General features: G+C 55.7%; 1 protein-coding gene across 3 annotated transcripts in view; it reads right to left on the bottom strand.

The window, feature by feature from the left end:
- FAM222A (family with sequence similarity 222 member A) overlaps positions 1 to 26,092 on the bottom strand; it is a 53,858-nt gene that overhangs the window by 18,878 nt on the left and 8,888 nt on the right. For 2 of the 3 annotated variants that reach the window (XM_059675812.1, XM_059675815.1), the window contains exon 2: positions 7,237 to 7,357. The exons of the other annotated variant lie outside the window; for it this stretch is intronic. In XM_059675812.1, coding sequence (XP_059531795.1) covers positions 7,237 to 7,318 — 82 coding nt within the window. In that variant the 5' untranslated portion in view covers positions 7,319 to 7,357. The remainder of the gene's footprint in view (positions 1 to 7,236; positions 7,358 to 26,092) is intronic. 3 annotated transcript variants of the gene reach the window in all.

Raw genomic sequence — 26,092 nt, 5'->3', positions numbered from 1 at the left:
TTAGCAGTGGGCATCTAATTCATTTCTCTCCGTGACAGGTAGCTAAGGGTATAGAAGACCTAACTGGAGAACCAAGATGGCGGCATAGGTTAACGCCGGAGTTTGCTGCTTTGAACAACTACTTCAAAAGTGAAACCAAAAAACGGAAGGGACATCACCCAGAACCACAGGAACGCTGGCTGAGTGGAAGTCCTACAACTAGGAGGAAAGAGAAACGCATACGGACACTCAGAGGAGGCGCAGTGCTGAAGTCAAATTCTGAGGTGCGGAGTGCGCGGAGCGGGCTGGCGGCGGAGGGCGCGGTTGTTGTTTTCAATCGGGAGGGAGTCGCAGACTCTGAGCACCAGATCCGGGCGAGTCTTTAGGGACCCAGACTCAAACGGGAGAAGCGGGACTGTCTGGCTTCGGTCAGAGCGAGTGCAGCTTTCTCTCCCAGCTTTGCAGCGGGTGCTGGGACTCAGAGAGGCAGAGCCCCTTGGGACAGGACTGAGAGCCGCCATAACTGCTCTCTCCGGCCCACCCTGTTGATCCTGTGCGACCCGCCCCGCCCAAGCCCTGCACAGAGGCATTTGCCGGATAGCCTCAGGCAAAGGCTAGATTAACACCTCCCTAGAGGACAGAAGTTCTCTCACTGCTGACACAGCTGATTCTCATAGCCACTTGGCCTGGAGGTCAAACCCTCCCTGGAATTAGCTACAACAATCAAGATTTATCTATAAGACTGCGAACAAAGACCACTAGGGGGTGCACCAAGGAAGCATAACAAAATGCGGAGACAAAGAAACAGGACAAAATTGTCAATGGAAGAAATAGAGTTCAGAACCACACTTTTAAGGTCTCTCAAGAACTGTTTAGAAGCTGCCGATAAACTTAATGAGATCTACACGAAAACTAATAAGACCCTCGATCTTATATTGGGGAACCAACTAGAAATTAAGCACACACAGACTGAAATAACGAATATTATACAGACGCCCGACAGCAGACCAGAGGAGCGCAACAATCAAGTCAATGATTTGAAATGCGAGGAAGCAAAAAACATCCAACCGGAAAAGCAAAATGAAAAAAGAATCCAAAAATGCGAGGATAGTGTAAGGAGCCTCTGGGACAGCTTCAAGCGTACCAACATCAGAATTATAGGGGTGCCAGAAGATGAGAGAGAGCAAGATATTGAAAACCTATTTGAAGAAATAATGACAGAAAACTTCCCCCACCTGGTGAAAGAAATGGACTTACAGGTCCAAGAAGCTCGGAGAACCCCAAACAAAAGGAATCCAAAGAGGACCACACCAAGACACATCATAATTAAAATGCCAAGAGCAAAAGATAAAGAGAGAATCTTAAAAACAGCAAGAGAAAGAAACTCAGTTACCTACAAGGGAATACCCATACGACTGTCAGCTGATTTCTCAACAGAAACTTTGCAGGCCAGAAGGGAGTGGCAAGAAATATTCAAAGTGATGAATACCAAGAACCTACAACCAAGATTACTTTATCCAGCAAAGCTATCATTCAGAATTGAAGATCAGATAAAGAGCTTCACAGATAAGGAAAAGCTAAAGGAGTTCATCACCACCAAACCAGGATTATATGAAATGCTGAAAGGTATCCTTTAAGAAGAGGAAGAGGAAGAAAAAGGTAAAGATACAAATTATGAACAACAAATATGCATCTATCAACAAGTGAATCTAAGAATCAAGTGAATAAATAATCTGATGAACAGAATGAACTGTTGATTATAATAGAATCAGGGACATAGAAAGGGAATGGACTGACTATTCTTGGGGGGGAAAGGGGTGTGGGAGATGTGGGAAGAGACTGGACAAAAATCGTGCACCTATGGATGAGGACAGTGGGTGGGGAGTGAGGGCGGAGGTTGGGGCGGGAACTGGGAGGAGGGGAGTTATGGGGGGAAAAAAAAAAGGAACAAATGTAATAATCTGAACAATAAAGATTCAATTAAAAAAAAAAAAAAAAAAAGAAGACCTAACTAACATAAGTAATGGGGTTGATATAATTGGTACACACCAGACTCTGAATCCTGAAAACAGAGCCACATCTTCTTTTCCCCATAAAGCGCCAAAATTCACAAAAAATGACCATAGAGTCTATGGAAAAGAAAACTGATCATCTATACTAATAAAAGGGTAACATGCTAATTAGGCCAGATAGACCGGATGTCCTTCCTGACAAAGCCGGGTGGTGGAGGTGGCCAGCCTGCAAACTGCTGGCAGCCCCTCATCCAGGCTGGCCCTGCCCCCCAGCAGGGACCCCCATCCCGATCAGTGTGTGGCCAGCCTGCAAACCATCCGCGGCCCCTTGCCCAGGCCGGCCCTGCCCCCAGCGGGGATCCCCACCCTGATCAGGGGCAGGGCTGGCCTGCAAACCCCTCGCCCAGGCTGGCCCTGCCCCCTAGCAGGGACTCCCCACCCGATCAGGGGCCCCCTTCCGGGCAGGTCAGCTGGCCCCCACCCATGCACCAGGCCTCTATCTATATAATAAAAGGGTAATATGCAAATTGATCCTAACAGCAGAACGACCGCTGGATCAGTCACTATGAGGCGCACTGACCACCTCTTGGTCCCTTCCCCAGGCCGTCAGGCACCGATCACCTGATGGTGAATGGGGAACTGGGGGTGGGTGGCGGCGGGGGGTGGGGCCGGCTGCGGGCAGCTGGGGAAGATGGCCCTGATTCACAGGCCAGGCCTAGGGACCATACTCATGCACAAATTTCGTGCACCAGGCCTCTAGTCCTATATAATAAAAGGGTAATATGCAAATTGACCCTAATGGCAGAACAACCAGAAATGGTTGCGCACTGACCACCAGGGGGCAGACACTCAACGCAGGAGCTGCCCCCTGGTGGTCAGTGCGCTCGCACAGAGGGAGCTCTGCTCAGCCACAAGTTGGGCTGACAGCTGCGAGTGCAGCGGTGGTGGCGGGAGCCTCTCCTGCCTCCTTGGCAGCGCTAGGATGTCTGACTGCGGCTCTCCTCAGGGAGTGGGCCTAAGCTGGCAGGTGGACATCCCCTGAGGGCTCCCGAGCTGTCGGAGGGATGTCTGACTGCCAGCTTAGGCCTGATCCCCTGGGAAGCGGGCCTAAGCCAGCATGTGGACATCCTCCGAAGGGTCCCGGACTGCGAGAGGGCACAGGCCGAGCTGAGGGACCCCATGAGTGCATGAATTTTTGTGCACCGGGTCTCTAGTAATGCAGTAAAACTAGAAAAAACAAAACACAAAAGCACCTACTAGCTGGGTGGAGAAATGAAACTCAACTGAGCCTTAAGTCAAAGAAGAAATCAAATCCAAATTAAAAAATATCTACGGAAAATACTACACATTAGAACCTATAGGATATAGCTAAAGCAGTGTTCGGAGCATTCAAAGCCTTAATTTTTTCTTGTTTATCAGTATAAAGATTTAAGCTTTGCAATAAAAAAACAAGGAAAGTAGGAAGATTTTAATAAAGATAAAGGCATAAATTAATGCATTGGAAACCAGAAAGGGGTGATTACTAATAAATCCTAAATATGGCTCCTTGGGACAAGGAGGCAAATAACCTCATTAGCTAACTAACCTAATCAGGAAAAAAGAAAAGAAAAAAGGGCCACAAAATACACAATTTAAGAAATAAGGGTGAGTTAATCATTTTAAAGGAATTATAAATTGTTTTGTGCAGCTTCATGCAAATAAATTTGAAAACCTGGATAAAACGAATACTTTTCTAGAGGAATATAATTTATCAAACTCATTCAATAAGCAGAACAATTAAAACATAAATTATTACAGAAGAACCAGAGAACATTATCAAAGAGCTATCCACCTACTCAAAATAAATGCACTCGCCAAGACTGTTTAATGGAAGAGCAGCCAATCTCTCAAGAACAGATAATCCATTTCCAGTTGAACTGTTACAAAGCATGACGAAGGAAAGCCTTCATTCTCTTTATGAAAGAGCATAAACTGACAGCAAAACCCAACAAAACCGTTCCAACTAAAGACTACGCTCCTTGATGAAACTGAGGCAAAACTCCTCAGTGAAGGAGCTAATGCAATCCCTGCGTAGTATATTAAAAAGAAATATTCACCAGAACCAAGTGGGATTCAACTAGGAATGCAAGGATGGCTCAATATTAAGAAATCTATATCATTATACATATTAATCGATCAAAGGAAATACCCATGTGATCATCTTCATAGATTTGGTAAACTTCAACTTGCATTCTTGATTTTTAAAATTCTTAATAAAACAAGAATAGATGGACACATATTTAACACGATATCTACCCCAATCCAGCATTTCGCTCATGGAGAAATCTTAGGAGCTTCTCATTTTTTAATGAGAAATGGGACAAAGCAAGAATGTTTATTGTGACCATTACTATTTTTCATTGTTCCAGGGATAGTAGCCAACCTTATTATATAAGACAAAGAAATTAAGGTATAAAATTTCCAAAGTAGGAAGTAAAATTATCATTTGCAAATGATATAACTGGAAAACCTGAAACTAAATTAAAAACCCTTTACAAACAAAAGATTTCAGTAAGGTGGCAGAAGTCAACAGCCTTTCTATAAATAACCTCCATTTATGAAAGGGAAGACTTGACAAAAAAGGTTACCTATCCAGAAATAAACTAAAATAATGTGTAAGATCTACACGAAGCAAATATTAAAACATTCCCAAGGGACGCACAGGGAAGTCAGGATGCACAGAAAGGTATAGATCATGTTCTTGGAGGGGAAGACATCATCGTAACAATGCCATTTCTTCCTACACGAATTTATAAGTTCAATGCAGTCCCAGTAAAAACACAAACAGGATTTTTGTTCTTACCTAGGTAAATTGATCCCATAGTTCAGACAGAGAAATAAAGAGAACAGCCCAGGAAACTCCACGTGGGAGGATGGTGAACAGAGGAATAGCTCGCATCAGCAAGTGTTAAGGTGTGTTACGCTCCAGCTACCACATGGCTGAACCTCGCAAACGTTTTGCTAAATGAAAGAAGTGAGTCACAAAAGGCCACATAATGTACAATTCCCTCCTTTCATACACATAATGTATGAAAGCCCAGAAGAGGAGGTCTACAGAGAAGGAAGGCGGGCGGGTCAGGGAGTGACTGCTCATGGGTAAGACGGGTTTCTTCTTGAAGTGACAAAATGCTCTACAATGGACTGCGGTGAAGGTTGCAACATTCTGTAAACACACTGAAAGCCATCACCGTGTTCCCTTCAAATGGGTGGGATGTGTCGTATGTGAATTACACCCCAATAAAGATGCTAAAAAATGTAAAATGTATTATAACACCACAATAATTAAAATAGCATTGCACCGATGCTGATTAACTTTGGATCCACATCTCGAACTTTCCACCAGTGAAATTACAAAACAATCAGATATCGTCTATTTAAACAATTAAACCATAGAAAAACCTAGAAAAACCTAGAAAAACCGGGGGGAGCTGCTTTAAAAGAAGAAAATCCCAATGTCAGCATGAGGAAGGACATTTCAAGTATGACACACAATCCAAAGGCTATGGAGGCAAAAGGAAATGACGGCCGATTTCTCTCCACAAAGAAAATCCCTCCATGGCGGGATCACAGGCAAACGACAAATCGGGGAAACACCTGCAATTCGTGTGACACACAGAGGTCTACAGCTACAGCAACAGGAAGAATGGACCGAATAGATCAGACGTGTAAGCAAAGTTACACGTGCACATGCCTCTGACCGGTGTGTCCACTCCTAGAAATTTACCCTGTGGTTTACCCCTTGTGGCGCACACCCCATGGCACTGTCTGTAAGGGCAGCAGGCTGGGTACAGTTCTACTGAAGCGACTGGTCAGGTGAACTAGGGACCATCCTTGCAATGGGAAACTCTATGGCAAAGGGATGAGGAGGCTCTGTAAGTGCTGACATGTAGGCTGTGCCGCTAAGTGAAAGAGTGAGGCGCAGGTCAGCGTGTAAACGTGTGTACACACACGTGCACAGCACAGCTCTGGGAGGGACACACGAGAGCTGCCAGCACGGGCTGCCTCTGGCAGGAGGCGGCGGGCGGTGTGGGGAAAGGGAGGTTTTTGTCTGTACACCCCTTCATCCCTTTTGAATATTGGACCCCAAGAACGTATGATCTAAAGATAAACACATTGCCGAGACCGGTTTGGCTCAGTGGATAGAGCGTCGGCCTGCGGACTGAAAGGTCCTGGGTTCGATTCCGGTCAAGGGCATGTACCTGGGTTGCGGGCATATCCCCAGTGGGAGATGTGCAGGAGGCAGCTGATCGATGTTTCTCTCTCATCGATGTTTCTAACTCTCTATCTCTCTCCCTTCCTCTCTGTAAAAAATCAATAAAATATATTTTAAAAAAAAATAAAGATAAACACATTAAACAAGAAAAAAGCATCGGTGTAAGCACAATGATAAATGGCAGCTGAGCCTGTGCTGTAGGAGAGGGGACAGGGAGGGTAGGGCCTGGAGAACTGGAGGTGTGTCCCCTTTAAGCGGCAACGGCTCAGTTCTAACCAATAGTCCAGGAACACAGGCCACTGTCACAGGATCCTCTGATTTTTTTTTTTCCCCAGGAGACACTAGAAGTCCATATTTTTATTCAAATCTCCCTGTTTTTAAATGTTTCCAAATACTTCAAAATGAAAACAAAACACCCAGCCCAGGGCGGCCAAAATCACCAGCTCAGAGGGCGGATCCCTGGCCCAGGGGGTCAAGGAGGACAGATGCCTGGAGGCTCCCAGTCCAGCCCTGCCCGACACTGAGAAGCAAGGCCCCGAGGGGTAAGGACGTGCCGACCAGCGAGCAGGCCCGGGGCTGGGGCCCATCAGGACAACTGCTCCCCATTATCCCGGTTCCTGCGAAGCAGGCGTGGGATGGTGGCGACACAGACACGGCACACGCAGCGTCGCAGGAGGGGCTGGGGTGGGCCGCGGCGCTGGGAGTGGTCAGCGAGGGCTGCTAGGAAGTGGCCAGACAAAAGGTGCCACCGGCAGGGAGGGACCCCATGAGGCAGCACAGCCGGGCAAAGGCCTCGCGGAACACGGAGAGTTCAAGACACGGTCGGGGAGGGTGGGCGTGCTGGGGTGGGGGCACTGCTGCCCAGCCGCTGCCCTGCAAAGGCCCGAGGTGGGAAAAGTCTGCCGTGTCCAAGAACAGAAAGAGCCCCATAGACTCAGGGCAGGGAGGGGGGTGCGGGGGGCGGGGGGCGTGCAGGGCGAGGGTGGCACTCACACTTGCGCCGCTCCAGGCTCTTGCTCGGGCAGGCCAGGTGCTGGCCCGGGGGGTTCTGGGTCCTCTGCAGACAGGCCAGCATGGCTGAGCTGGGGCCGATGCGCGCTCGGTGGCGGGGTCCCTGTGAGAGGAGGGAGGTGTGTCACACATGCTGCTCCATGCCCGCAGCTCCCACCCCCTCAGCGGGAGTCCTGCCCGCAGCCTCCCCGCCCCGAACTCCAGCCCCTCACAGCAGACCCGCTCCTCCTCCTCCTCCGCAGACAGACAGGCTGAGGCCCAGCAGGAAGGAAGGGGCCAGGTCTCCTGAGGGATGGACTCCCCCGCGAGGGGCCCTGCTCAGAGGGCGGTCACCGCCTCCAGGGTCCTCACGCTGCTCCCCTCCTCCCTCCGCAGGCTGTCCCCCCAGCTCCCGGCCAACCACCTGTGGGCAGAGCTGTGCGCACCCCCTGCAGCTCACCAGGGGCAAGGACCCCACCTGCCATCTCTGGAACCGCAGGGCGGGGTGCCAGGAGCTGCCAGTGAACACACGGGGTTCTAGGTGACCGAAGGTGGCCCGCCGGTCTGGGGTGCTCTCACCGCACCCGCGGGCGATGTCCAGGACGGGGTCCCCGGGAGAGTGAGGGAGGCTCCGGCCCTGAGTGCTGAGCCGGCCTTAGTCTCAGACGGAACCCTGAGCCCAGGCGCCCAGCAGCTCCCTACCCCAACGGAGAGGGAGGCCCCAGGGCAGCCCTGCAGAGGTCTCCATAGGACGCAGCTCACCCAGTCGGATGCCCAGCGTTCACATGGAAACACGCATCTTTTCTCCACAAAATCCACTTTCCTGAGAACCCAGAGTCCCCGAGGAGCAAGATGACACAGGCAGGGAGGCCGCGGGAAGGGTGGGGGTTCCCTGCCAGGCCCCTCCCTTCCTCTCTTCCCAGTGTGAGCTGAGCCCTGGGCACCCCTGTGTCCCACCAGCTCCTAATCCCCGCCCCCCTACACACACACACACACACACACACACACACACACACACACACACACAACATGAGTCCCAAGCAGCCAAGCTGGGCCAACTCAATCCTCATGCTGGTTTTTAAATGGAAAAGAAAGAGAGTGTGTGTGTGTGGGGGGGGGGGTATTTAAGGGGAAGAAAAGGAAGTTACTTAATACTAAACAGGTGTCTGGAGCCCAAAATTCTGCCGCTTTCTTCTAATAATGAAGTATTCATGAGGAAAAGCCTCTTTCACTGCTTTCTTAAGATACTAATTTCACAACAAGCTCCTTGTTACCGCGCAATTATTCCAACCCGCACTTCCCGGGACGCCGCAGCCCGTCTGTCCGGCCTCCCGTAAATGAAAGACAATCACTAACCACCTTTCATTATGCTCTATTTTACTTTCAGCAAAGGTGCCCTGAAAGAAATGATTTACACTGAAAGGGACTTTTATTCAGTTTCAAAACCAATTTTCTCCTATTACTGTCTAAAAAAAAGAGGGGGGGGGAGAGAGAGAGAGAGAGAGAGAGAGAGAGAGAGTAGGGGGTGGGAGGGGGAGGGTAGGTGGCGCTCATCCTCTCCCCCGCCTCACCAGCTTTAACGCAGCGACGCAGTAAGGGCTGCAGCATCCACTTCCCGGCTTTGATTTCTGGTAATTGTAAAATATGCCATTACAATCAGGCAGGAATCATACAGTTTAAAAGGGAAAGGAGTGGGCTTCTCGCAGAGATGAAAGCCCTTCACTGCGGACCGAGGCGGCTCTTTGGGGACTGGGGCCGTGAGCGGCGGTGGGAGCAGGCCTCGATGGGGCCCTTTAGGACACACCTGCACACGCCAGTGGGAGGGGGCACACTCTGTCCGGCTCAGACACCGGGGACAGCCGGACATGCCTCCGCACGCACCTCCCTCATCTCACTCACTGCTTATGCCTTCTTGCAGATGGGCACACAGTCCCGCCCTCACCCACACCACATGACAAGCCCTCCTCGCCCTCCGGCAGCCTCTCACGCACACACATGCAGTCCACGGACACACAGTCGCCTGCACACCTGGGGGGTGAGAGGCCTGTGGCTACCCAGCACACAGGCCGGCCTTTCCCCACTCCAGCCCAGTGCAGTGTCCAGTCTTGCCACCCTGATGCAGGGGCTGGGGGGCAGACGGGAGGCCGGAGAAGGCCAGCTGGCTGCAGGGCCCAAGTCTCGCCCTCCACAGAGAGGGAAACCCAAGCCAGAAAGCGGCAGCACCCTGCCCAGGGCCACCCACAAGCAGCGGCTGGGCGAGCCGCCCTCTCACCCTGGGATCCTCTGCTGCCGGCACCCCGGGCCGGAGAAGAGGGCGGCCAGCGACTTGTGTGCCCAAGAAACCTGGCGGAGCCTCCCCAGCCCGTGTCCACTGTGTGGCCCAGGGAAAGCGCCACCCTCTCTTATAACAGAAGCCCAGCCCTTCCCGGCCCCACCTCACAGGTCCCAGGGCCACGCATCCAGCATGCTCTGCAGGTGAGAGCCAGGCTGGGACCACAGTAGTCAGCAGGGAGGGCTCTGACGGCGGAGGCCCAGGCAGATCTGGGAGCCGAGAGGTCACCTGCCCCAGCGTGTGGCCACAGAGGACTCCCCTGGAGGCCTCAGCTCAACTTTTCCAGAGCAGCTGCCTGGATTCACCCCTAACTTCTGCAGTCCCAGCAGGCAGTGCGCTGCAGCCTACACTCGGTGTTCACTACGAGAGGAGGGATTCTCTGCACCCCAGTTCCCACCTCCCTGCGCATCCTCCCTGCCCTGTGGCTGGACAGGGGCCCGCCATGCACGAGTGGCCCGCCATGTCGTTTCCATCCACCCATCAGCTACATACAAGACGCAGATCCCTCCTCGGCCTCACCGCTTCTCTCTGGCCTCGGAATAGAGCCCGACCCTCACTGCCTGGCCCTCATCCCTCCTAAACCTCCCTCTAGCCTGGCTGCCTCACACCGCCAACCGCTGCCTGTGCAGGCCCCTCTGCCTCAGCACTGCCATAGATCCGCTGTAACTCCCATGCTGCCTCCCTTTCTCTGGGTGCCCTCCCTCAGCCCCAATCGCACCAGTTGTAACTGCCCACGTTCGTGTCTGTCTCTCTCCACTGGATTCTGAGTTTCTCAGGACAAGGACCAAGTCTTACTTGTTTCTTTCTGTCCAGGGCTTGGCCAAGAGTAACCTTTAATACACAGGCGTTGAATGAATGGTTGAACCAATGAATCGGTTACTGTCAGATGAAGCCCTGAGGCCCAGAGAAGCCAAGTGCCCTGCACAAGGTCACACAGCAAGCGGGGAACAGAACTGGGGCAGACGCCGAAAACACTCATGACCCCCCCTGATCCCACCCTGCCCCTCTCTGCTTAGCAGCGTCCCACCTGCAGACAGCCAGCCGGCGGAGCCCCCACCCGAACGCGTTACTGCCCAGCTGGAGGCCCTGCTGGGAGGGCTGCTCATTCTGAAACCCGCTCTGCAAATCGGGCTGTTTATAAGCACAACGTCTTTTGTGACTTTTATAATAAAAACGGGGGCGGGGGGAAATGTCGAAAGCCTCAATGATTAGAATGCTTCGCACCGTCCCTGACGCCGGGGCTGATAAGACTCCTTATCTTGGAGGCACCCCTAGGAAAAGGTCCCCTCCACCAGATAACGCCCCCAGTTGTCGATCTGCCCTTTCATAGCTGAGGATTTAGATAAAGGAAATGTGACAGGGGAGGGGAGAGAAGGGAAGGATTTTCCAGGTCCAAGGAGGAAGTGAGTCTGTGCTGCTCTCCTTGGCAGAACAATGCCTGGGAGAAGGGCATTGAAAGGCTGTCTTTATTTTTATTAAAAGAATGGGGAATTGGGGCCTTTGGCCCTGTCTGTCTTTTGTCATCTCCCCTGCCTGTCTGGCTGCAGGGGACTTTAGGGACCCCCCCCACCCCTCCGCCAGTGGGAGGGGGCACCTCGAAATAGCAATACTCACCTGAGGACTGAGAACAGCAGGGAGCATGTCCTGAGCGCCCGGGGCCGCAGCCCCGTGCCTCCTCTGTCATGCCTCACATCCCTCTGCCGGGCTCTGTTTTCAGCCCATTTTACAGATTAGGAAATGGTCACCAAGGGGAAGTGATCTGACAAGGCCCCACAGCTTCTAGGTGGCAGAGATGAGGTGTCAGTCCCCCAGAGCCTCACCCTGTACAGCCCCCCACATGCTAGTCGGCTGGGCAGGAAGGAGCAGAGGCAAAGGCCTGCTGCTCCCCAATGCCCACATCTACTCTGGTTCTGCTCTAGGAGGCGAGAATCACAGCGAGGAAGGAGCAGCCACTACCCATCAACATTCACCGAGAACAGCTTGTGGGGCTTGCACTGGGCAGAGCAACCCTGAGATGAAGCGTCGGCCCCGCCTCACTCATCCCTTCAGGCAGCAAACACTCCCTGAGCGTCTTTTGGGGGCCAGCCCTGTGCCACGCACACAAAGGGGCTCTAGATGCAACCCCCTGAGGGATGTCGAGTCTTGAGCGGGGATGAGACAGGAAGCAGGGAGAAGGAAAATCTATGTCCCGCAAACGGGAACATCCAACCAGAACTGGCTTTCCACCCCCAATCCAGCCACTCAAAATGGACGTCCTGGCCTCTCCCTCGGCCTCCAGTACTTCCCTGAGGCGGCAGGTGGGCACTGGCCCGGGTGCATCCTACAGAGCAGCAGTCAGCTGGGCTGGCCCTGGAGCGGCAGCATGTGAGTCTATGGAAGGTAAGGGCTGTTCTCCGAGGCCCCCCCCCCCAGCCCCCAGGTGCTGTCCACTATGGACTCTGTGGCTCCACTCAAGGCCTGAGAATGGCCGTGGCCTGGAGGGCAAGGTCATGCCAGGCCCTTCCCAGCATCCTGTGAGACTAGACGTTGAGAGAGGAAGGCTGACCCCCAAGGCCTCAGAGCGGCACCTGCCAGGCAGCGGCCAACACCGGGGTTCTGAAGGCTGAGTGACCTTGAGGACCGCTCTCTCGGCACCTCTCTGAGCCTCCGTCTCCCTCACCGAATCTCACTGAGGAGTGGGCCAGCGGATGGCAAGAGGGCCTTCCAGCTTGGATACGGGTGTGTTGCCGTTTGGTTTTCACACACAATCCAGCGCACTGGCTTCCATGCAAGACACAGGACTAGGTGCTCGGCCCATCGGCACACGAAGGAGGTTCTAGATGCAGTCCGTCCTCGAGGGATTCAGAATCCTGAGTGGGGATGAGACAGGAGCCGGAGAAACCCAGCAGGTCACGGAGAGCGCTGGATAGACGGTTAGGGCTCTGCGTTCCCCAAAAACATGCAAAGGAGATGCCTGCGATTCCCAGGGCTTCACCACCTTTTAAAAATATACATATTTTTATTGATCTCAGGGGGGAAGGGAGAGGGAGAGAGAGAGAGAAACATCAGTGATGAGAGAGAATCATGGGTCGGCTGCCTCCTGCATGCCCCCTACTGGGGATCGAGCCCGCAACCCGGGCATGTGCCCTGACCAGGAATCGAACTGTGACCTCGGTTCACAGGTAGACGCTCAACCACTGAGCCACGCAGGCTGGGCCTCACAACCTTCATGGAAAGGGGGCAGGAATACCCCACAGTTCCCACCTCCAGCCCCCTGCTGTACCTGAAGCCGCATTCTCCTCCACCCTGGCTTGGCTCAGACCTGCCCACATGCAGGGAGGGGTCTGAAGTGGTGGCAGGAGGCCGCGGCCCAGGCCCAGGGCGGTGAATAAGCACTGGGCTGGGAGCCTGGGACAGCGGGGGTCAGATCCTGGCTATGTGGCCCTGGTCGGTCCCCACTACCCTGAGCCAGGCCAGCCTGTAGCCGCAAAAGGCATCGAGGGGCAGGATTTGCCTGCCCTTGGCTGGAACAGAAAGGTGGAGGGACCCTTGCCCAGGAGGCCACAGGGAAACTGAGTGAACAGCCAGTCCCTCCTCCGAACAGGAAGATGCACTGTCTGTCTCTTGCTCTCCTGTCTCCATCCCTGTCTCTCACTCCACCTGCCTCCCTGTCCTTCTCCTCCTTTCTTGCTGTCGCCTTTCCCGCTCCCTTCCTGACCCCCGTGCTCCCTACCCCTACCCCCCACTCTGTCTCTCAGCAAGGCAGCCAGAGGAGAAGCCCTCCCCCATCCCTGTTCCAAGCCCAGGGCCTTCCAGGGGACCCTGTTAATAATTAAATGTTAATCTAAAAAGCAATTTGAGCTGCAGCTAGGCAGATCTGGTTGGAGATTACATTAGCATGGAGGAGGCGAGGGTAATTTTCTGTAACCCCTCTCCTGATCTCCCAAGCCCGGCATCTTCAAGTCACACTGGCTCTGCTGATTAAAGTGGCGCAGGGCTTGGCTGCGGATAAGGGGCCTGTGAAAAGTGATTATGTCCCACTGCCATTTGGGCCACAGCACCAGACGGGGATTTTCACTCTATTTTAAAGGCTGGGGTGGAGGGGGGACAGTGCCCTCTTCAACTGGAGGCCGCATCTGCTGCCAACATTACTGCCGCACCCACCCCCACAGCCGGAGGTCTCTCTCAAATGCAAATCTGGCCACAGAGCACTCCTGGCTCCCTCTGGTCCCCGGACAGAAGCGCCAGCCGCTGGCCCAGGAGACACCCCTCCATTTGGTCCTCACTCGCTGTTCCCAGCACCTCATGTGGCCCAGCCCGGGGCGAGGCACCGGAGCCACAGATGCTGGTCATTCTGGGCTGCAGGGGAGACCAAAGCTTGAACCGACGATCATGAGCTCTGGGTAGCAGGCAGCAGAGTCCGGAGGCAGCCTCCCTCCGGCCGCACCTCTCACCACCACCTGCCGGCCTTTGCCCTCACGATCCCTTCCGCTTGCAAGTCCTTTCCCGTCCCTTCCCCTTGAAATTCTACTCTCCTTTCAAGTGAAGCCCAGGCCCCTCGAGGGCTTAATAAACGTCTGATGAATAATCGAATGAATGGGGCTCCCCGCGTCTCTCCCCGATCCTCCTCCGTGCATAGTAGGCCCTCAGGAAACCGGCTCCTGAAGGGAAGGAAAGGCGAGAGGCTGGCCCAGGGCAGGGCAAGGCGGCCCCAGGAAGTGTCCACTGGGACACAGCTGCCATCTGGGGTGGCTGTTTGTTCAGGCGCTTCAGCACCACGGCCAGCTCCCAGCCAAGTGCCCAGGAGAAAGGGGCGGGGCCGAGCCTGGGAGCCTAGTGACGTCAGTCGCCATGGGAACTAAGCATGATGCAGCTGCCCTGGGCAGCACTCCAGCCTCTGGCGCGGACATGACAAATTAAGCAACTACTGTGTGCTGGGGCCTGTGCTAGAAGCCGAGGCAGTGACAGGCCGACGGGGAAGGGAGGGGTCACAGGGGCAATTACAAGGCAGGATAACAAGCCATAATGGGCCCCCTGCCTTTCCCAGGGGCGTCGAGACGGAAGCACAGTCCTCGTAAGGGCGCCAGTATTGTGTCCCGGGCGTTGGCGCCAGATGCCTGAACTTTATCTCTTCACTAAACCCCGGCTTTATCCCTTAATTCTGTGACCTCGGGCAAATCCCTCCATTTCTCTGAGCCTCAGTTTCCCCGTCTGATAAAGGAGTTAATTCCTTGACACGAATTAGTATAATAAAGCGCCAGGTTCACAGTGGTAACTCCCTAAGTGGTAGCCATTGTTAAGGTTTGTGATTCTCCTCCTCAGGTCGGGAGGAAGGAGACAGCCTAGAGAAGAAGGCGGGGAGGGAGTCCTGAGCACAGGCAAGTGTGCGGAGACTTTAAGATACTGTTGTGCGTGGAGAACTTGAAGCAGCTGCTGGAGAAGATGCCTTCTTGGTGTGCTACTGACAACACCCGCTCTGAGCGAGGCCAGGCAGAGTCACCGGGACAGAGAGGACCAGCGCAAGGACCCCCACCCTCAAGGTGAGGGGCAAGCCACCCCCTGTGGACAAGTGCTGGTCCAGGCAGGGAGCGGCTGAGAAGGTCTCGGTGTACGGGCAGGTGCGCAGGGAAGGTGGAGGGTGGGGAGGAAGGCAGGACAAGGCCCTGAGGCTCTGAAATCAGGAGCTGGGGGAAGCAGGGGGCTGTTTTGGGGGTGGGGGCCGGATTCGGTCTAGCCAGCCCTCCAGCAGGTCATGTCGGTGACTCTCCAAGAGACCCCTGTTCCAACCATGTGCCTCCCAGCTCCCATGGCCCCTGCACACATGCCCCCTGCGGTGGCCAGGCTGAGCTTTTCCATGTGGGCTGACTGCCTTGTCCACTCGGAACTCCCACACTGGCTTCCGTGGCATTTCCAGCAATGCCCTGCGTGGCCCTCTCCCTGACCCCTCCCAGCACTGTCCCTCCCTGGCCACCCTGCTCAGCGGCCCTCTAAGGGGCCGATTTACCCGGGGTCTGTGGTCTTATCCCAGGGCCTTTGCATCTGCACTTTTATTTCCACCTAAAAATTCTACAACAATGCTCTCCAATGAAAATATAATACATTTTCTAGGACCCACAAGAGAAATCATTTTTAATCTATTTTATTTAACCCAGTATATCCAAGATAGTATCACTTCAACATATAATCAATAGTCAGAAAGTACTAATACGATATTTTTCCCTTTTTTTCATATCAAGTCTTTGAAGTCTGGAGTGGATTTTCCCCTTACAGGGCATCTCAGTTCAGACTGGGTAGCACTAACTCTGTGTGTCAGCTCCATCTCCTCGTTCACGCCTCAACTCAAACATCACCTCCTCCAAGAGGCCGTCCTCCATCACCCTGGCCACTCTCCCATCACCGCTGTAGTTCCTTCACGGTCACCACCGCTGTGAAATTATCTTACTGCTGAGTGACTTAGCCTCTATCTCTACTGCACAGTCTCTCCTGTGTTTGAACACTGGGGCACACAGTAGGTGCTCAGGGTGGGCAGTTGGCAGAGGATGGGGACAGAGGTGGCAGCCCAGGGCCCTTGTCAACCCACCTCATTCCAAATTCTACTCTCGGTAATGAGATGCAGAGACCAGTGTGCCCGTGTGTGTGTGTACACGTGTGCGTGGGGGACGTACACACACAGAGACACATGCATACACATCAGGATCCCCACCCCTCCCCCCCATTTGTAAAAGCGGGCCCAGGAGAGGGGCCTCTTTTCAGAATCAGCCTGGCGCAGAAAAACGGCTGTGACAGCACAAAGCCGAGATTGAATCGGCGACGGGCCGACTGCCTGGTGACGGTTACAAATGATCTGATGTGGAAAAGACAGGATCAGATGTGTGCAGAGCAACGGCGGCTCGGAGCCCCCCCCGCCAGACAATGGCTCCTGGCAGGCAGGTGGCTCCCAGAAGCTCAGGCCAGAACATGCCGACGGAGCACGGAGCAGGCCCTTCCTCGGGGCCGGGCCATGTCCATCAGCAACGCACACACGTGAGCCCTGCGTGACCAGGAGGGTCATTTATGCCAGGCGAAGTCAGACACTCCCTGGAGGCCTGACGCCTGGGAAGAACGCCCCCATCATGAGACCAAGTGCTCAGCTCTGGGCAGTCGGGTGACGGTTTAATTTTTCTGCATCAGACTTGTCATTTCCAAAGACTAAAGGCTGTTACTTCTGTCATGGGAGGAAAAAGAACCTTCCCCCTCCTTCGTGGACCCGGCCAGCCCCTAGCTTTTGCTCTCTGAGCCTCAGGAGGGCGGGCAGGAGGGAGCCATGCCCCCTGCCACTCACCGCTCCAGGATGGCCACTGGACCTGGCTCCTCCCCTACCCCCAAGGGGTGGAGCAGGGCTTTGAACCTCTGAGTGTGCAATTCCCGGGCTCTCAGCCAACTCCTACTGAACGTCATCTTCCCGCGACCCTCTCCCCAGCCCTGTGTGAGGAGGCTGAGTCCAGAGAGACTGTGCAGCTTGCCCAGGGGAACACAGCAGTGAGGCGGCCTCCCAGACCCATCTCCAGTCCCTTTCTGCGCCGAGGCCAAGCACACGGTATATGCTCAGTAGGTCCCCACTCCGTGACAGCCTCCTCTCCTCTCCGGTCATCTGCCTTGGGGTCTCTTCCCCCCATTTCACTGCACAGTTTACCAGCTCAACCCAACAAACCCCTCTGCACATCTGGGACGCCGGGACCCCAGAGAACCGAGTGGGTGTTGGTCAACACAGCGGTGAGCGGGCAGAGGGACGGGGCTGGCAGTAGGCGGGCAAAGCCTCCGCGGAGGCCCACTGCCACATGCCGCCCCAGCCCCTCGCGTCCGGAAGCTTCTGAGGGGAGGAAGGCCCCCTGGGAGGTCTGGGCTGCTTCATCCAGCGGCAACTGCATCCTGCACGCCAGGTCTCAGCCCGGAGCTCACCTGAGAGGCGCGGGGCAGCAGAGGCTCCCAGAGGACAGGGTTTGCCCGAGGCCACGTGCTGGGGCTGGATGTGGAGGCAGGTCAGTGGGACTCAAGTCTGGGGCAGGCCATGCCGAGGGAAGGCTGGGATTCCAGGGAGCACCCCATGTCCTAAAGGACCGGCCGACCCTGAGGTGGGCACTGGGTCAACCCCCCCTGGCCCTGAGGGATCCGCATGACCGTAGACCAAGAGGCTGATGCCAATGAAGTTAGCTCTGCCAGCCCCACCAGCACGGCATCCTACCACTGGGCCTCACTCTCCAGGTCCTCGTGCACTGCCTGCCTCAGCCTCTGACCGAAGCATCCAGAAAGGGCTTGTCCAAGGCCATGGCTAAAGCACAAACCCAGAACTACTGTGTTCCAAACTGGCTCTGCCACTCAATAGCAGGACTCTCTCTCAAGTCACCGAGTCCCTTGGGGCCTCAGTTTCTCCATCTGAAGAATGGGGCTAGAAACCACACCTTCCTTCCGCGGCCATGGTGAGGACTAAGCCGGATGGTGCACACACTGAGTGTAATCACTCGCTCAGGGGCAGTGGCTGCTCTGTTGCCCTCTCAGCTCCTTAAAATCCACCATCCACTGTGCCAGCAATGTCCGCCGTCAGCTTTCACCAGAGATGATAAAAACTCGAGGTGGTAAACTGTGCAATGAAATGAGGGGGAACAGACCTCAAGGCTGATGGGCCAGAGGTGACAGCAAGGGATTTAGAGAGGTGAAGGGATGTGTCAGTGGCCGCTCAGAGTGGGAGGAAGGGACTAGGGGGTGTCTGCAACCCTGGCCTGAGGACCCTCGAGTTCCAAGGACTAAAACCAAACTCCTGGCACAGTTTAACCTACAACTCCCAGGGCCAAGCCCTCAAAACCGCAGGTGAGAGTGGGGAGGAGGGACGGCTCCATCGCCAGACCTTGCCTGAGCCCCTGCTGTGGGCCAGGCTGTGGGACCAGAGAAGGCTCAGACACAACAGAGATGACCAGGCACACGCTGCCCAACAACCCGACCCTGGGTCAGGAGGAGCTTCGGAGAAGCACAGAGAAGGGGCGTCACTCCCAGGAGGAGCAGCCTTCCGGAAGAGGGAGACTCTGAGCCCTGCGGCTGCATGCTCCTGGGGCCAAGGGTAGCACCTAACACAGCGCTGAAGGCACCCAGGGGGCTCAGGGAATCTGGTGAGCAAGTCTTTTAGGGCCAACTGAGCAGTGTGTATGTGTGTGTGTGTGTGGGGGGGGGGGTGAGGGCAGCCCCCTGGAGGGACCGCACCCCATGCGTAGCCACCAGATGTAATATATCGCAGTGGTTCACCCCTGAATTCTCCTGCCTCCCTGAGGTAGGGACTGTTATTATCCCAATCTTCCAGGAGGGGAAACTGAGGCACAGAGGAGCAGCTGCTTGCCCAAGGCCATCCAGGGAGGGACTGATATATCAGGCATGTGACACAAAGTCATTGGGCTGTGATCATGACCAGCCACCCACGGCCCTCCGGTGAGAGAGCAGGCAGGGCAAGGGCAGGGTGGAGGCGCGAGAGGAGAACGGACATGGGCTGGAAACCCCAGCTCTTCCACACGCCAGCTGTGCAGCCTTGGGCAGGTCAATTAACCTCTCTGTGCTTCAGTTTCCCATCCGAAGAAAGGGATTCAGATCAATGAGGTTGAATTTTGGCACATGATGAACTTGATGTGTTTCTTAAATTAAAAAAACCAAACAAGCCCCCGAAAGCTGGTGGGCTGAGACAAGGCCCAGTCAGGTTTGGGGTAACCGAGTTGCTAGGCCTCGTGCACATTTTGGCCTCGGGCAGTGGGCACAGCCTGGCATACCTAGCCCAGCCCTGCCAGGTGGGTGCCAGGCGTGGAGGGGGAGGGTGGCAGCGGTGTCTTGAGCCTTCCGGGGCACGTGCCAGCATGTGCGTGCTCACGGCTGTGTGTGTTGCTGCAGCAGCTTCTATGCAAACATGTTAATTTGTTTTCATTTTGTGCGTTTTTTCCCTCACAGGATAATTGGGTGAGTTTGAAGTCTTGGCGAGGCTGCTGATTATAGCTATTTGGGTGGTGCCCTTGTGGGGCTCAGGCCCTGCCTCCTGCCTCTGGCGGTGAAGGCGGCGTCTGGGGGTGCCTTGAGGGGTGTGTGGAGCTGCCTCTGGGTTCTGGGGGCGCTTGCTGGCTGGGGATGGGGAAGGTGAGACGTCCTGGGACTCCCATCATACCCTCCACCCAGACAGCACCACATCCCTGAAGGGTGCGAACCCCACAAACACCTGCTCTGTGTGCCCTGTTTGCTGCAGTAACATATAAATAAAAAAACTGTGACCTGGTTGCCAATACTGAAAAGAAAAAAACAAAAATTCCACCTAAAATTCTCACCGTCTGGTCTCTCTTGAACACAGATGGAAACTGGCCGCTGTGGAACCACTGAGTCCACATCCCCACGAGCCAGGTGGCCGCCGCGGTGTCCACCGTGCCACCTGGTGGGCCCGTGGGCACCTGCGGTTTCTGCGTTGGAGAGGGCGCTGCTCCGGCCGCGGCTCCGCCCTCAGAGGCTGGGTGGCTCAGTCAGTGCTGCCTCCCCGAGTCTCTGGCCCCACCCGTCCCCCTGCCTCGCCTCGGGAGTTTTCAGGAGCACAGTCGGGCTCGGAAGGTGTTCGCTCCCTTCTTAGAGCAGGAGCTGCGGGGGGGGGGGGGGGGGGGGGCGTCCTGCTCCTCGGCTGCCCTGCACTTGACCCCATTCCGGGACACGCAGTCTCGTCAATGGTCTGTTTGTATCTCATTCTCCCACTAGGTGGAGACTAGGTCCCGGAAGGCCAGGGCTGTATCTCTGTGTCAGACTTCACTGAAGGCCTACTATGTGCCATACTAAAGAGCTGGAAGAGAGATGAAAAGGATTGGGGCTCTGGTAGCAGCGAGCAGGGTCCAAGACTCCAAGCCTTAACGAACCAGGGGGTATTTAGGGAAGAGGCCAGTCGGAGTTACCTGGAGAGAAGGTGTGTGCGCAAGCAGGAAAGCAGGGGGAGGGGTTAGGGCGCTCCTGGTGAAAGGCCCAGAGGAGGGCACGGCCCGGCCGGTGACAGTGAGCTGGTCCCAGGAGGCTGCAAAACACCGTGGGAAGCCAAACGGCCTCAGGGGCTTCCGGTGGTGGTTCTGGGCGTCCCACAGCGCCGGGATCACACAGGGACTTGGTCAGTGTCTGCAGTGGACAGCTGCCCAGTGGGCCTGGGGGAGCCAGGAAAAGACTAAGGGCGGGGCTTCCAGGACGCTACCTCCCCTAGTTTGTGGCTCCATGGGACCCTGGGATCCTTGACCAGTCACTTAAGTTATCTGAGCCTCAGTCTGTGAACCTGTAAAATGGGGCTGAAGGAGGGACCCAAAGAGATAACCCGCTGCCACGTGCTGATGCTCCGGAGTTACCCCACACCCCTGTCACCGCCCACTGCTTCAGCTCGCCCGCTCACCTCTCCCAGGACATATTAGGGATGCGGGAAACCCAGGTCACGCTTGTGCCGGCTGACTGCGCGTAGTAGGCACTGTGCTCAGCTTTACCTGGGCCCCACACCCCCCAAGCCTGGAGTCTGTTTCATTCCCATTTTCTCTGAGCCTCAGTGTCTTCATCTGTCACATGTGACTACTGTCCTTTACCTGCAGGGTTGGTGGAGTATCTGGCCCAGTGGTGGCACATAGTATGCCCACAGCAAACGTGATAAATGGCTGCCAGTGGCTCCATAGGAGCCAGAGGCCCCAGGAAATGAGAGGAAGGCAAATAATGGCGGCAGGAGGTGGCAGGGAGACGACGACAGGCTCCTGGCCAGCCCCCGGGTGGCAACAGGCCTCTCTGGAGGGCTCAGACCTCCCCGGTCGCACAGGGTGGCAGCTGGCAGCAGCCCTTCCCCCACTGAGCACCACACAAAGGGGCCTCTATTCCTGGCTCTGAGCATTATCCCTGGCCGCTTGGCTGCACTGCCCTCTCCCCACCCTGGTGGCTGCCCCGCCTGGCCCGAGCCTGCACAAAGGCTGGTGTGTCCCTGCAGAGCCAGCCCGGCCTCAGAAGACCCGTCCACTGGGAGCCAGAGAGCTCAAAAGGGTCTTGGGAGGGTTCGTAGTGTGTGGCAAGGCCACATCCAGGCCACGATGGGGAGGGGGCTGGGAAGGCATGAGAAAGACTTCAGAGTAGATGAACTTGGACATGCGTCTGACTCCAGCTCCCCCGCTTTCTAGCTGTGTAACCTCAGATCAGTTTGGACCTCAGTTTTCTCATCCGTGCAGTGGAGACAATGATAATAACAGGCCCACCTTTCTGGGATGCTGAGGGTTCAGTTAGGTGATGAGGGGCCTGGCATACAGTTAGCACCCAGCACCTTGGGGCCAGATCAGAGGCACCTGGGGGAGAGGGGGTGGGCAGGAGTGTCTGAGGATTTGGCTAGGTATGCTCTCAGCCCCTCCCTCCTCAGCCCTACCCTAGACCTGGGGAGCACAGCCCCTTGGGGAGGGAGGGGGAAGGACACCCCTTGTAGAGCCCTCCACCCTCCACTCTCCATCCAGCAAATTCCATGTGTGTTGGTGCTGCCCGTCCGGCCAGGGCCTGAGCCGCCCACTGCCCCTGGCCTATCTGCTGGCAGTGGGATGACAATAGCTACTGTTCATGAAACACCTACTGTGTGCTGCGACTTTTAGCTCCCTCATCTCCTTTCAACCTATGGCTACCCCGCCTGGGAGAGAGGGCCTAGCAGGGTGGTAGAATGGTTATGGGCTCTGGAGTCCAGCAACTCAGGTGCAAATCCCAGCTCTACCGCTTCCAGCAGTGGGACTCCAGGCCTCACCCTCCTGTTGGTCCTCGAAGAGTCTGTGCAACAGCCACATGAGAAAAGACTTGATGCCCAGCCCAGAGCCCGGCCCCAGCTAGTATCACAGACGGGAAACTGAGGCCCAGCTGGCAAGCGGCGCAGTGCCTGGCGTGCAGGAGGCGGCAATAAACCCGATGGCTCATTCTAGGAGGTGGACTAGGGGCCCGAAGCCAGGTCTAAGGGACTCTGAGTCCCTCTTTCCTCCTTCAGGGTTTTGCAAACATTTTAGCAGATGGCTCGTTTCACAGACATCCTCAGCTCCGTGGGCCACGTGGCTGGGATGGGGGGGGGGTTGGGTGGGGGGGGAGGCAGGAGACTCAGCCCTGGAGGCTGACCCATCTCCCTGCTGACCCCCAGAACTGCACCCTGCCACACAGAGTCCCCCTCTCTCCCTCATGGGCTCAGGGCGGCCAAGTGAGCAGCGGAATACCAAGTAATTAAGTCAGCGCACCATCCGGGCGCCGCGAACACTGCGGAGCTTTCCTTTTATGTTTATAGCAATTGTATGAAAATGTGCAACATGAAGCCGCACCAGCTGACAAACGAGACGAAACAGACAGGATTCCAGGCCGGCTTTTCCGGGCCTGATTGGCATTAATTGTGAGCGTTTACAAAGCAGAGCTCGGCGCCTGACATTTGCTTCAAGCGAACGTTTCCTTCTAATAGTTTTAATGATTACAACGGGAGCTGGTGATCACTGGCAGGCGGGGACGGGCTGCCTGGGGCCTGGCCTGGGCTCCTGCCAGGGGCCTGGCAGCCTGCGCTTGCCTGGGTCCCAGGGGTCCCCCTTTCTCCTGCTACCTGTTGTGGGAGGGTTGGTTGTGCCAAGAACCAGGCCTTGGGGCCGTGGGCATGGGCCCCCAGCATAGGGCCTGGCTGCTGGCACACACTGAGCTGCTGGCTTATGACGTTGATAGGGGAACTCACAGCACAGTGATCCCAGGCACAGCTCTGGGAGGGAGGGAGGGAGGGAGGGAGGGGAGAGCAGCGGACTCAGCTGGCCTGGGTCTGAGGCTGGAGGGCCTGTTTCCTTATCTTGTCATTGGGGTAGGAAGGACCACAGACCTGGCTACTATCTCCCTGCTGTGTGATGTGGCCCAATCCCTTCCCCACTGGGCTCACCTTCCTCACCCATAAGAAGGGGCAGGGACTTGGTCAGCTGGAGTCGCAGGGATCAGGGTTCCAGTCCCAGCTCGGCTGCTTTCCAGCTGCATGACCTTGGGAGAGTCTCCTGATCTCTGAGAGCCTCAGTTTTCCTCATCAGGAGAATGGAGTTCATAACCCCCCAGGCTGCCCAGTGGATTCCAGACTTCAATAGAAAGGGTGTGAAAACCCTGCATTTCTGGCAAGCCAAGAGCCTATGTCTCATTCCCTCCCTGGAGTCCTCCAAATACCTCACTCATGCATGCATTCATTCATTCACTCATTCATTCATTCATTCAGTAAACATCAAGTGTCCTGATTAGGATGCTGGGAAGACATCAGTGAACAAAGCAAAGACGCTCTTTTGGGGAAGAGAAATGAGACCTTCACACGCAGTATCCTATCAACTTATCCCCATTTCACAGAAGAAGAAACTGAGGCACAGAGAGGGCGAAACAACAGCCTGAAGTTGTTGGGATGAGGTGCTCGGCAATGGAACCCCGGCAGGCTGCCTCAGAGGTGAATCCTTCCAGAACGACCAGCCCCTCAGGCCTCGGGGGGAAGCCCTTTCTGAGGGCGGGAGGAGGGCTGACCCTTGGGTGAGGCTCATCTTGGGAGCCAGGCACCGTGGCAGGAGGGACCACTGGGAAGAGGGAGACTGTGAGCTTGGGCAGCCCCAGGGGGATTGACCAGCCTCCTTACGCCTCTCTGAAGCAGGTAGGGAAATCAAGGCAGCCACCGACTACCTCCTGGGGCCCACTTCCTGGGCTAGAAATGGTAGAGAAAGTGCCTCGTCTGTGGGCCCCACAGCACACTCATTCTCAAATTTCCAGCAACATTGTGTGATGTTGCTCTAGCCCAGTGGTCGGCAAACTCATTAGTCAGCAGAGCCAAATATCAACACTACAACGACTGAAATTTCTTTTGAGAGCCAAATTTTTTAAACTTAAACAATATAGGTAGGTACGTTGTTATTAACTTAATTGGGGTACTCCTAAGCTGGCCTTCGCTAAAAACGTCCTCAATCTGATTGAGGTACGTTCGCTGAGGTCGACCCCTTCCAACTCTCCCATGCACACTCGTCTTGTATACTTGTTTCAGATGGACGAGTGTGGATGGGAGAGTTGGAAGGGGTCGACCTCAGCGAATGTACCTCAAAACAATGTACCTCCCCCGCACTGCGTATCCCGAGGCCCACCTGCACCGCGTCTCCCGTCGCCCACCCGACCGACACCCCCTACTTCTTTTAACGCCACTTCTTCAAAATAGACTCGCCCAGGCCGAAAACCAACTTCTGTGCATGGGCCACGAAGTTTCAATCGCACTGTACGTGCGCGCCCGCACGTGGTATTTTGTGGAAGAGCCACACTCAAGGGGCCAAAGAGCCACGTGTGGCTCACGAGCCGCGGTTTGCCGACCACTGTTCTAGCCAGTTTGGTTCAGTGGATAGAGCGTCGGCCTGTGGACTGAAAGGTCCTAGGTTCGATTCTGGTCAAGGGCGCGTACCTAGGTTGCAGGCTTCTCCCTGGCCCGGGCCCTGGTCAGGGCATGTGCAGGAGGCAACCAGTGGATGTGTTTCTCTCACATCAATGTTTCTCTCTTTCCTGCTCTCTCCCATTCTCTCTAAGAACAATGGAAAAATATCTTCGGGTGAGGATTAAAACAACAACAACACAACCTCGTGCGGTGCCCACGCCGTGCCAAGTTCTGCTCTAGAGGCCACACGCACAGCACCGGCGAGGTGGCTGGGAAGGACAGCAAGCACGCGCACAGCTGCAGCTGTGCCAAGGCCCGAGCCGAGCGAGCCCAGTGGGTACAGGAACCGCTGGCAGTTGGCTGAGGCCATCGCCTCCCCTCAGCAGGCAGGCTCCATGGGGCTCCTCACCCCTGCCCCACCTGGGCCCCTGAGTTTGCCAGCCCGCCCTACAGGGAGGCCCTGGGACAGGTCCCAGCTCTGTGCTTGGCTACAGCCAGAAAAACCGTGGCAACTGTTTCCTTTGGAATCAGCTTCGGGGGGCGGGGCAGGGAGAAAAAATTTTAATGCGGATTTTTTTTCCCCTTTTGCATATGGTGGCACAGATGGGCCCATGATCCATAAAAACTGTTTGCAATTAAACTCCCACTTTGCATGGCTGGATCTGTCAGTCGTCTGAACCAGGAGCGCGGGGCTCCGCACTGACAGGGAGGCGGGACGTGAGGCAGGGCGGGGCCAGGTGCCCCAGGATGGGCCAAGGCCCAGGAGCCTGCTCTGGGCTTGGGGCCCGGCGGGTGGGGTGTCGTGCCAGCCATGCCAGCTACCTCTCTGGGCATCCCCTAGCCTCGCCAGGAGTCGGAGTGAGGCCAGGCAGCCGGGGCGGGGCTTGGCAGGGCTTCCCTGCCCAGCAGAGACTTGGCCAGTGCCGGGCGCCCTGGCTGGGGGGGTAATGACGGCGGACAGAGTGAGTTAATCACCACTAGCCCCTGCCAGAGCCTGGGCCTGGGACCCGGATGCAGGAGGGTGGTCGGGCCGGGCAAGCCGTAACGGGGGCCGGCAGACAGAGTGCAAGTGGCAGGCTCCAGGCGGAGGGGCCAGACCCCTGGCCCAGGTGGCAGAGAGAATCTAGGGT

This window comes from Myotis daubentonii, chromosome 19 (genome assembly GCF_963259705.1).
Source record: "Myotis daubentonii chromosome 19, mMyoDau2.1, whole genome shotgun sequence".
Taxonomy (NCBI): Eukaryota; Metazoa; Chordata; class Mammalia; order Chiroptera; family Vespertilionidae; genus Myotis; species Myotis daubentonii.
The sequence above is the reverse complement of the archived record's forward strand: the minus strand, read 5'-3'. Positions and strand labels throughout refer to the sequence as shown.